The following is a 12,040-nucleotide window of genomic DNA, read 5'->3' as shown; positions in this document are numbered from 1 at the left end:
CTAAACATTCCATGTATCAACATCAGGCTCCAAGATCCGATAGCGGATTAACTTGCATATTCAAATTCCAAACTTTTCAAAAGGTATGAGATCATCTTTGACCAGCTTCTGGACTTCCATTTTCAAGGAGAAACAGTGCTCAACATCATGACCATGTGCCCCTTGATGGAAAGTACAAAAGAGGTCAGGTCTCCACCGCTTTGGCAATTTCTTCGGTGTTAGAGGAGGTGGCCTGGTCTGGACAAGATTCCTCTCAAGCAAATAGGGAAGCAACCTTTCATACTTCATAGGAATCGGATCATACTGTGGTGCTTTCTGAGTCTGTTGACGGGGCTGTTGTTGATATTGCTGAAATTGGGGTTGATAACCCGAACTTTGCAGAGCATTTGTGACAGGCATAACAGCGGCCACAGGATGATAAGCCAGATACTGTTGTTGAGGCTGACTTTCTGCCACACTCATTTCCTGGTCTTCCTCTTCTGAACCATTAGTGGGAACAACTTCTTTGATCAAATGTCCTTTTCGAACCCAATCTTCAATACGCATGCCCGCGGTCATCATACCCGCGAAATCGCCAGATGCACTTGCAAGCATATGCTCAAAATAGAACGGATCCAGTGTTTCCAGGAAAATCTCGGTCAATTCTTTCTCTTCTAGACGTGGACGAACTTGTTCAGCGAAATCTCTCCAACGTTGGGCATAAGCTTTGAAGGATTCATTATCATTCTGAGTCATGGCCTGTAGTTCCTTTCTGTTTGGGGCCAAGTGCAAGTTGTAGTTATACCACTGAACGAAAGCCTCACACAAATCACTGAAAGTTTTGATATCATCCTTGCTCAGACTCATATACCATATCAGTGCGGCACCAGTCAAACTATCTTGGAAACAGTGGATAAGGAGCTCATCATTGCCTACTTGAGCAGACATCTTTCTCATGTACATTACTAAATGAAGCTCAGGGCAAATGTTCCCTTTGTATTTCTCAAAATCAGGGACCTTGAATTTGGGTGGTATCACGACATTGGGAACCAAGCAAAGATCATAAGCATTTTTCCCAAACAGTTCTTTCCCACGAAGAGCTTTCAATTCCAATTGTATTCTGTCAAACTTTTCTTCCAGTTCAGCTATCCGGTCGTATGCAACCACATTTTCTGAGTGATAGATTGGCCCAGGGCCCTGCTGAGTAGTATGAATCAACGGTGATGAGTAAGTCATAGTGGCTTGAGGGATCAAAGGGCCTAATTGAGGGATAGACGTTGTCTGTTGCACAAAAGGAGCTTGAACCTTAGAGACACCCGGATGGAATACTTCACTAGAACTTAAAGGTGTACTCCAGAGATAACCTTCCAGCATAGCATGTTGAGGAGTACTAGCAAACACTGTTGAAATTGGGGTAGTGGAAGCAACCGTCTGAGCTTGAGTGCTGCCAACTAGAAGAGATAGTGGCTGACTCTGCGCAACCGTCATCAAAGACACTAAGTTCCTCAAAATCTCATTCTCGGCCCGGAGGGTTGTCACCTCTTCACGAAGCTTGTGGACCTCTTGCTCAAGCTGATCCATCTTTTGTGTTTGCACGAGTGTTTGTATATGCGAGCCGAACTTGGATGAAAACATCGGACCACTTTACTAATGGATTGACCTTTTGTAGAAAGAACCAAAGTATGAGACACATGCTAGAAACTATGAATGCTAAATGATGCATGATATGTTTTTAAAAAAAACTGTACACTTTTTTTGTTATTGAAGGATTTATCAAAGTAAATTGTAAACATTGAAGATGAACATGGTTTCATTTGAAGATTTGTAAAGATATTGCAATTGGTTTCCATTTCAAAAGTTAAGAACGAACCCAAGGAAGAAGTTCTTAACAAAAGCAAAAGCTTAGTTAAGATTTTTGAAGTTGTATTTCTTGGTGCTCATTCTTACAAGCTCCATACCTTTAATGTTTACAAAAAGCTTGGCTAAATCCTTCAATATTTTTTTAATGGATGAAAAAAAAAATTATGGATGAATGCATGTATGCATGATTATGCAATGAACAATGTTGGAGTTAAGGGATAACAACGCCATTTGGTAAGGACTATGGTTTGAATTTCACTCGTAACAAGGGTTCTACCAAGTTCCCAAATTACAACTACCCTCATGAACTTATCGGTGCGTAGGACTGCTCCTAGACCAACAGTATTCGTAAGGAAGTCTAGTTTGAGTGTAGTATCGCGTGACGACTAAAGTCAAGACCGCTCTTGGTTTAGCCACCGCACTCCGTCCTAGAAAGGCCAAGATGGGTTAAAGGTAATCTAAAGGTTCTCAACGCTTGATGGGTTTCAAAAATAATATCGCCAATCATGACTGCTCATGGTGACGTATATTTACTCTTGAACCCACGTTGAGTGGAGTTATATCACATGCACACATAGGCAGGACCGCTCCTGGTATGGCACTATGATCGTACTCCGTCCTATCTTATGTTTCACTCAAGTCCGGGAGTAGGACTTTTATTTTTCTCACCCCTCACGTAACAAAGTAAAAATATTTACAAAATAGTAAAGCAAAAATAAAGGAAGAAAGGTGGGCTTAACCCGCATAGGACCCCCAGCGGAGTCGCCATTTTGTAGACCAAGATTTTCGGGTGTCAATCCATTGATTGGATTTGAACCTTCAATCTACCGGACTTGCTCGATTTTATTCTTGGGAAGGGAAAAATGAGATTGAAAAACCCTTTTTGGATCCGGGGGTCGGTTACGATTCGGGAAGGTGTTAGGCACCCGCGTCGTTCACGGTACTCCGTGAGAACCTCTTTCTAACTTTATTTTTATTTGAAAATTTATTGTTTAAAGTTGAAGTGAAAGAATGGAGGGAGAAGAAGTTGGAGTTTTGGTTATTTTTATTTGATCGATTTGAAAGGAATAAAGCCTCTGCCTACGTACCCTTAAAAGGGATCAAAACCGCCGTAGTTCTCTCTCAAAAATATTTTTTGTTGGTTAGGTTGATTTTAATTTGATTTTGAAAATGGTTTTAAGAATGGTTGCGAGACCTCAAGGTATAGAAGAATAAAATTGGAGTGAGGTTGTTTCATTTTATTTAAGAAATTTAGTCTAAGTTTAATTAAGATTCATTTAGGAATTTGATTAAGAAAACAAAGGGAAAACCACTTGGATTTGGATCCAAGGTTTATTAAGAAAACAATTTGACTTTTGCTCATTTGATTTTTGAGATAAAAAGATTTTACTAAACTAACGGTAAACTAGCGTAACGATGCGGAAAAAATAAAGCAATATAAAGCAACGAATAAAATGGTGTAGTGTCGGTGCTTGTGTCGGTGTGTGCAATTACTACATTATTACATACCATCCTAGGGGCATTCTAAAGCAAGAAATAAAAAGCTCAAAAATAAATTACATCAATGCCTAAAATACACACTAAGATATGGAAATTAAATAAATTGCAAGAATAAAAATGCATGAGATGATACTAGAAGTAAAGCAAGCATAATAGGATGATAAGGAATATAAAAGCATTGTATGAATTATCAAAAAGAAAGCATGATGTCGAAATATTAAAGCAAGATATGAAGCGTGAATTGAAATATTAAAGCAAGATCAACACAAGGTATTATGGAGCAAAAAGTATTTAAAATGCATGAAATAAAGCCTTTTAACACATTAAAGCAAAATAAAAGTGATGGAGATTAAAGTATTTAAAATGCTTGGAGCAAAGTCACAAAATAGGTTTAAAAATGCATGAGTTGATAAAATGATTCGAACACCCCCAAAAATGCATGATGTAAAATCTTTCAAGAGCCTTCATGAACTAAAAAAGTAAGAATATGCATGAGATAAGAATTTAGTTATTTGAATGAATTGGATAAAAATGCATGATATGAAAAATGATTCTTGAGTTAAAATGCAAGAAAATATAATTGAAGTGCATGATAAACGACGCATGATATAAAAGCGTTTTGAATTAAAATGCATGAAATGATTTTTGTTTAAAAACCTATATAAACCATAATGCGTACGATCAGAATCGGGTTAATCATCAAACCATAGAACAATGTATGATAAAAATAAAATTTGAGCTAAGATGCATGAGGCCCTAAAAACAAGATACATTAATACATGACATGAAAAAAAAAATTGTCCTAAAATGCATGCGATTAAATCAATAAGCAGACTTATATAACATGTACGAAGGAAAATTTTCAAAGGAATAGAGAGGTGCAGTGAGCATGCAAGGGTGTGTGTGCAGCATTCAGTAAGCAAGCAAGAAACAAAGAAAATGGGCCGCAGAAATAGAGAGTGGGCCTGCAGCTGGGTATGGGTAGATGGAGCGGGTTAGGTTACTGATGGGTATGGGTTGGAGCAATATAAAACGGTGGCTGCTTGTTAAGAAAATCCTCCCAACCCATCATCAGTAACAAAACGCTCCCTTCCTCCCATTCCTCTTTTAAAACTTTCGCAAATACATAAACAAAACAACACAGTCACAGGCAAATTCACAAAACTCCATCCAAGGCTCGATTTCAAAGCAAAACAGAGAAAGATGAACTTAAGTATGAAAACAAACATCGGTTTGAATTTCAGGAAGTTGATTTCAGGTGAAAAGTTTAAAACACAACAAAACAAAAGGAAATTCAAACGCAGATTGAATCCAAAAAGAGGAAGTAGTGATACCTTAGGACAACATTGGAGGAAACAGGAGGGATTACTTTCGATCGATCCGAGCCTGCTGTTTTAGTGTTCTTGTTCGATTGTGTTCTTCTCGGATTCAGCTTTGGTTCAGATGCGTGAGTCTCCGTCGTAGCTTCTTCTTCTCGCTGCTTCGTGGTTTGAATCTGAAAAGGGACCAGCTCCTACTTGTCACTCCTGGAATCAATTGTTGTTGTGTTTGATTCAAGCTTTGCTGTGTTTTTCACGCCCTGCTTTGGATCTGACTTGTATGTTATTGATGTAAGGATTGTGCGTGAAGCAGTATGTGTATGAGTTTTGTGTTGAATGTGTTTGGATCTCTGAAAAATGGTGTGAGTATTGTGATGGATTGAATGTTGTTTGTGTAAGAGTTGAAGCCGTGAATGGTTTAGGTGTGATTATGGGTTGATTTGTGAATCTGGCCGAATCACTGTGTTGTGTGAATGGATTTGTAATTGTTGTGAATGAAGGTTGAATTCTAACTAGCGGTTTTGGATTGGGTTTTATGATTATATGATTGTTGCTGGGATTTCCATTTGTTCTTGCGTGTTTATATGGTCTTTGAGGAAAGGGTTTTTTCGATCTACATTTTCATCAGAGAAAAAGGGAAACGTGTTTGTGTGGGTTTTAGACCCTGCTGCAGCTGGAATGAGTGTCAGTGAATATTTCTGTGCCAGCCCCCCTTTTGCCAATGATTGGCAACACTACTTATAGTAAAAAAACTAGGTTATGAAAGATGAATGGACTAAAGACCAAGTTACCCTCGAAGAAACTTGGAGACAAAGGAAAGAATTAGATGCTTTTTGGACCAATTAACAAAGGACACATGGACTTAAGACAAAACAAGTTATTAATAAAAAAAAATAAAAATGACATTAAAAGCAAAAAGAATAAATGGTTAAAATGAAATAAAATAAAATAGAATTGTAAAATAATATAAAAGTGATAAAAAAAATGTAATAAAATTTAAAGCTGTCGAAACTTCGACTGAGACGACTAAAACTCGCGGTGGTTTTAAAACACGAACAAAACTTTTTAAACAGTTTAATCATACGGACAAAAGGAATTTACCTAAAAAGGTCTATTTATCAAAGAAATGAATAAAAGACTTTAAAAGCACGCGTAAAAATTTAAAATGTCTAAAAAACAAATAAAGCGATTTCAACTAGATAAAGCGCGAACAAAATTTTACTTGCAAGATAAAAGACTTTAAATTACTAAACAACGACTGAAGAAATTTTAACTGGTTAAAGCGAATAAAAAAAAGAAATTAAGCCGTTTTGAAATATAGACAAAAATGGGAAAAAACAGAGCAAAGTGGTCAAAATTTGGGGTATGACAATGTCAATCTAGTTTATTCAGTATATCTTGTTCTTAATTCCTTTATGATTCTGACCAAATATAATTGATTCAAGAGTTTATACGATTATTGACACTAATGTGTAACTCAGAAATAGTTATACTGTTCGATCTGACGGACAATCTAGGGATGGAACGTTGTTAGGTTGTGATTCTAAAATTAACAGACTTAAATCCTTTGATGATTATATGTTTACCTAAGGGATTAGGGAATTATAATTAGATAAGAGGACTTAGGATCAAGGGATTGACCTAAGCCATTTTGTTAATTTGTCGTTAACTGGGAAGCATTCGTAAATTTAAGAAACAGGTTGCTAATGAGCGATGTGGAGATGAATCGAATGACCTAATCATCTCTCTTTATTATTTCTCAAACCAACTTTGTTTTAATCATTTTTAATCAAAATTGCACTCAAAATCAATTTGCCTACGGCAAACCACCATTTAATTATATCTTAGTTTTAACGTTCTTATTACGTATAAATCAAAAGAGTCCCTGAGGAAACGAATTATTTTATTACTCGATTTAAATTAGTACACTTGCTAATTTTCTATCAATCCACTTGGGAGGCCTCATTTAAAGCCAAGGAAAAGCTTTGTATGGATAATTTTTGTTTTCTATTATGTATTTCAATATTTTTCTTACTTTGCTGGTATGTTGTCTTGCGGTGGACTTTTGGATGGTTCTGGAACAGTTTTTTTTACTTTCTGTCCACATGAATGCTTCGTTTAGGTAACCTCCGTACTACGTTGCTGTCCACATGAATATTTTTCTTACTTTGCTGGTATGTTGTCTTGCGGAGTCCGTAGGTTTATCCTTCACATTTTCAGTTTTGGTGATCTTGATAAAATAAATGCAGTAACCTTGGAGGTATTAAGTTGATAGTTCTGTGTTGAGGAAGTACTACATCAGTCACAAAAGTCACTACATAGTGTTACGTCGCCTTGGCTCTTCTCACTTTTAGCTTGTTTGTCAACTTTCCTTTGCTACATGTTATGTGACTAGACTAAATACCAAATCACATTTACATCAGTGATTAGAGATTTCACTGTAGGAAAGAGAAGGATCAATGAAGCCCACATACCTGACACGATACGGATACGATACGACACTGATACGGCGATACGACACTGATACGGCGATACGGGAAATTTTTCAAAATTCCGTATACGATACGGCCTCGATACGTTATTAAAAAATTAAATTTAAAATTAATAGTATAAATGCACAATGTATAATCATAAATAAAAATGATAATAAACAAACATTCACATTAATGAAAATGATCAAAACAGGTGACAATTACATATTTTTTCAGCACATATTAGATAGAATATAGCTAAACATCATCAGTACCATCCAAAGAGAACATCATAAGTACTATAAGAAAAGAACACCTTTGTCTAATATTGAGTACTTAATAGTTAACATTAATTTAGATTGAAAACAAACACTTTTTTCCCAATTAAAGAGAATAACATAAGAAAAATAGCATTAGAGACAAGAGAAACAAACTAGAATTCAATCGGTGGTAATGGTTAAAAGAGGGAATAGCTATCGCTATGCGGTCATGAGAAACCCTATTTTTTTGGGTTAGAAGAGACAATATGTTTTTGATAGCGTTGTCAGACTTGTAGTTTTATTTCTTATTATTTTATTTTTTATTTTTTTTTAAAAGGAAATATGTAAGACAGAAGTATCGGTGTCGGAGTATAAGTTAGCTACAAGTTAGCCGTATCCGACACGTATCGGTCATTTTTTATGAAAAAAATAAATATTAATTGCCTGATGCTTCTCTGATACGCGTATCGGAACGTATCGGGGTGTGTCGGTATCAGATACGACACGATTCTTCACCATTTTTGAAGTATCGGGGCTTGAGAGAGGATCACTATTTCACTAACATAGAATATATGCAAATTACTACTTTGAACACACTAGGTTCTCTCAATTCTGGTAATAAGCACCTTGTATGATCAGTTGAGCTACTGCTAGTGATGTTGTTTATTATTTGAACTTAATAGCTTAATTTGATTGAATCCTCTGCCTAAATATGCATTGCTTCATAAATTTACATAGAACTTACACCCATGTCATAATTTGAGTGATTGGAAAGAGATAGTGTTCATACTCTATTTTCTCTATCATTAAAGGTTCCCCCTTGTTATTTGATTTTATTTAGACTTCAAGAAGGAACTGAGGTCACTTAATCGAGAACTGCAACTACACATTTTGGAGCTTGCTGATATTCTTATTGAGAGACCGCAAGAAGAGTCGAAGAAATTTCGACTTCATTCAAAAACTTGCATCATCTTTTAAATTCATTGCATCCTCATCAGGTATTAAATCTTCTGTACAAATAATACAATTATATATAGTTCCCTTTCATTTTCATGCTTCTTTCTTTTTTTGTTTCTTGAAATTTTCATTATTACATCATGCATTTACTCTGTAGGCAAGATCAACATTGATTCACATTATGCAACTTCAGATAGAGCGCCGCCGTGGAGGACATAAAGAGGTACATCATACATTTCCTAATATTTTCCATAAAGAGGTACAGAAACCTTAGGCAATCTTTTGTTCTTATTGCCATCATATATGAGAGCTTTTAACAATTTTGTTGGTCTCACATTCTTATCATACATATCATCATTTTAAGTGTAAAGAGACTAGTGCTGTAACCGTCTTAAGTCTGAACCGTCGATTTAACTCATTTTGTACTTCTAGAGCCAGGTTTAGATAGAATTCTCCTGAAGCTCTTATGGGAAAAGAGCCATTCCGTATAATTCGAAATTAGTTTCTGCATCTAATTGTTTTTTTAGAAGCTCTCTTATTTTACTTCTTTGTATGTATCTATAAGTATATAAGCACTTTTCTGTAAGTGTAGAACCGCTGACTTATTTTAATTGAGAAACTATTATAAAATGGAAGCTAATCCAAACGAGGCATTCATGGATTACTGAATCCTTAAACTAGTTCATTCTTTCGGGGTGTACTAAGGTAAGAGTAGAAGTTACTGAAACAGAGCATGTCCTTAAAATTTATAATATGCTGCTTTATTTAGACTGATTTCCTTTTACAACACACACATGTCACCTTCAAATAACCTTCATTTGTGAGAGAATCATCCCAGCTTGACAACATTCATTTAAAACTTGATTGGTCTAATTTGTAAGATTTTATAGTTGGTGCACTTTTGTTGATTGAGGCAACCTTTCTCTCCCCTGTTTTTCTAGTTTTGCTTTGGAAACAATAGGTAGATACTGCGTCTTTTATATAATGCTTGTACATAATCGATACGAAGTTTTATTACATTCTTGTCATTAGTCTTTCCTGACCTACCTTTACATTTCAGGAGGAGAGAAGTAACTCGAAGACTTCTTAGCGTGTCTTTAGCAACACTCGATGGCCATTAAGGCACTCTTATACTTAATCCACTGAGCAAATTAGTCTAATGTGAAATTTGTTGACCCTTAGAATTGTTGCAATAGTCAAAAGATTGAAACACTCGAGTTATGTCGATTCCTTCAACTATCACTTTCTCTTCTAGTGAAAGTTGATTAGATTTAGAAGTATGTTTATTGTAATGTATGAAGTCTGATTATTCTTGGAATTATGGGAGGAAATATCTGTTAACCGAGTATTTGAACAATCGAGCCTTTGGTTGAGGATACGGAACCTATTGGATTTTTTTCGTACTTATTTTCCCATAAAATTAATGAATAATTTCTCAGTTTGCTCCTCATTAACCATGGAAACGGGAGGACCCTTCTGATAGTGTATTTGAAGGGCATATGAGAATATAGGGGGCGGATTGAGAAATTATCAAATAAATTATCCTTCAGTAAATAAATTTCTGAAAATTTTTGTATTGGAAAAATGAGTGTGTAAATACAAGCAACTGAAGTTTCCTCTCACAATATGGATCAAATTATGAAGAACTGAACAGACCAGTGCTTGTGGACAAAAAGAAAAAGCTTCACATGATTAAAACAAGTTGGAAATTGCTCTTTAGGTTTCCAAAATTTCTCCCGAACACTCGGAAAAGATCAAAATACCCCCCCCCCCCCCCCCCCCAAAGACACTTAAGTACCGTTGGAACGACAATTAACTGCCGTTCAACACGACGGTTAACTGTCCTTGAAGATGTTTTGGTCTTTTTTCGAATGTCTGGGAAAATTTTGAAAACCTAAAGTGCAATTTTCAAACAAGTTCGACCTAATATGCATTTCTTTTAATTTAAGTTCTCAAATCACACTTTCAGGTACTCTAACTACTTCATACATATATTTAGGATTCGAATTACAGTATAAAAAACAAAGATGTAAAGAGTAAAAAGTTTTATATAGAATTAACTAATTAATATTTAACAACAAACTACATCTAAAGCCACAAAGATTTGTTTAGTGGTGAGGGCTTATGTACTATATACGAGGTCTTGTGTTCAAACCTCATAGGCTTCATTGTACACCAAGGAAACCGGAAAGAAAAGGAACTGCACACGGAGGAATCGAGTTCCCCTAGCATAAGCTTAAACATAATTCACCATGGAAGATTTACAAGTCGGGATGATCCTGAACTCATGAGAAAGTAAAGCACTCAATTTAGCGAGTGAATCTATCCACAAGTTTCTCGGAATCATTTGGATTCAACCACCATGAGACCCCCATTCAGTCCACAATTATAACCCTACAAATTAACAAACATATGAAGCTCTCTTATATACACTATCAAAAATAGTAAATGAGAGTGGTGCAATGTTTAAAAGTGAGAAACAATTCAAAATAGTAAATGTTGGAACCTCAATGTCATAGAATTTTAAGTAGAAACGTGACTTGGGCACCGACAACATGGTGTGAAGAACTAAGGCAATTTCAGCACTTAGTTTGTTGTTCAAATCTGGATTGAGAATACCAATAGCCACAAATTCACCATATGCTGCTGCCTCCTCAGTTTCACCAAAACATATTGGTATTGATCCTTCTAATGAAACCGTCACATACTGCAAATCAATATCAAAAAATGAAAAATGAAGATAGATTTCACATCACATGTATAGAACAAAGAAATAGCACACTTAAAAAAATGATTTCAGCTTAAATATTTTTTACATTTAGAGATATAATCTGAAATTGTTATAATAAGTGTGATAATATGCTCCCTTGTATTTTGCGTTAGGCCTCTTAATCTGTTGGGCCGGTCCTGCCAGGAATTAGTTTAAAATGAGATAAAAACCGGATTAAATATTCGATAACTAACTTTCAATATAATTTTGAGTTAAGTGAATTGAAGTCAAATGAGTTAAAAGAACTATGGTTCAAATTTCGGTGAAGGAAAAATAACTAAAATACTAGTGTTTTTGACTTAACCCTCCAATTCTTTAAGGAAGGGAATTATGCTAAGCTAGAATTCAAGTGGGAAGTTAGGTAAGCAAAAACTAATTAAAATTGTTTCAATCAGAATTTAAACTCGTATTCGTCCAAAAGATTCGCCTTTAAATTTAGTTAACTTACCTCTCTGGTTACTACTATATTTGTCTATAAAAGTAGAATTGATTCATAAATTTTTCAATATTTTATATATGAAATTTTTATCCATATTTCCCCCAAGACCATAACATGACCATAAAACTAATCAATAATTTATGCATACATTCATGCAAATAGAGAAGCTTAAGAAAGAGAGAGAAAAGTGTTCATACAGATTTGGGGTAACCCAAGATGTTGGCAATAGTAGAGTTGAGTTGAGAGAGTATGGAAGATACATCTACACCATCAAAGCTAACGTTTGTTGAAAGGGTGAGACAAGGCATCTTCACTTCACTCTTTGCTTCTTTTTGATATCACTCACATGGCAAATACCACCACCACACAACTTTTATTATCTTCTTATTCTTCTTTCTTTGACCTTTAATATAGTTCTCTAGGATAAAATTAAATTTGGCTCTCCATTCTGAATAAAATTTATTTTCAAGTTTATTTTAGGAGAT

The 12,040-nt window shown here is 35.2% G+C and overlaps 1 protein-coding gene and 1 pseudogene across 1 annotated transcript; one reads left to right on the top strand and one right to left on the bottom strand.

The window, feature by feature from the left end:
* LOC146907357 (mediator of RNA polymerase II transcription subunit 7b-like) overlaps nucleotides 1–9,682 on the top strand; it is a 45,655-nt pseudogene extending 35,973 nt beyond the window's left edge.
* Nucleotides 9,683–10,309: 627 nt separating this feature from the next.
* On the bottom strand, nucleotides 10,310–12,015 carry LOC146907356 (uncharacterized). Its single transcript, XM_085722466.1, has 3 exons — nucleotides 11,753–12,015; nucleotides 10,853–11,053; nucleotides 10,310–10,740 (listed from the first exon to the last, which is right to left on the bottom strand). Exons 1-3 carry the CDS (start codon nucleotides 11,861–11,863, stop codon nucleotides 10,690–10,692), a joined length of 363 nt encoding a protein of 120 aa, XP_085578592.1. The 5' UTR covers nucleotides 11,864–12,015; the 3' UTR covers nucleotides 10,310–10,689.
* Nucleotides 12,016–12,040: the final 25 nt, after the last annotated feature.

Source organism: Medicago sativa, chromosome 7 (genome assembly GCF_051527215.1).
Source record: "Medicago sativa cultivar Bolivia chromosome 7, Bolivia_mono, whole genome shotgun sequence".
In the NCBI taxonomy this organism is placed as follows: domain Eukaryota; kingdom Viridiplantae; phylum Streptophyta; class Magnoliopsida; order Fabales; family Fabaceae; genus Medicago; species Medicago sativa.
The sequence above is the reverse complement of the archived record's forward strand: the minus strand, read 5'-3'. Positions and strand labels throughout refer to the sequence as shown.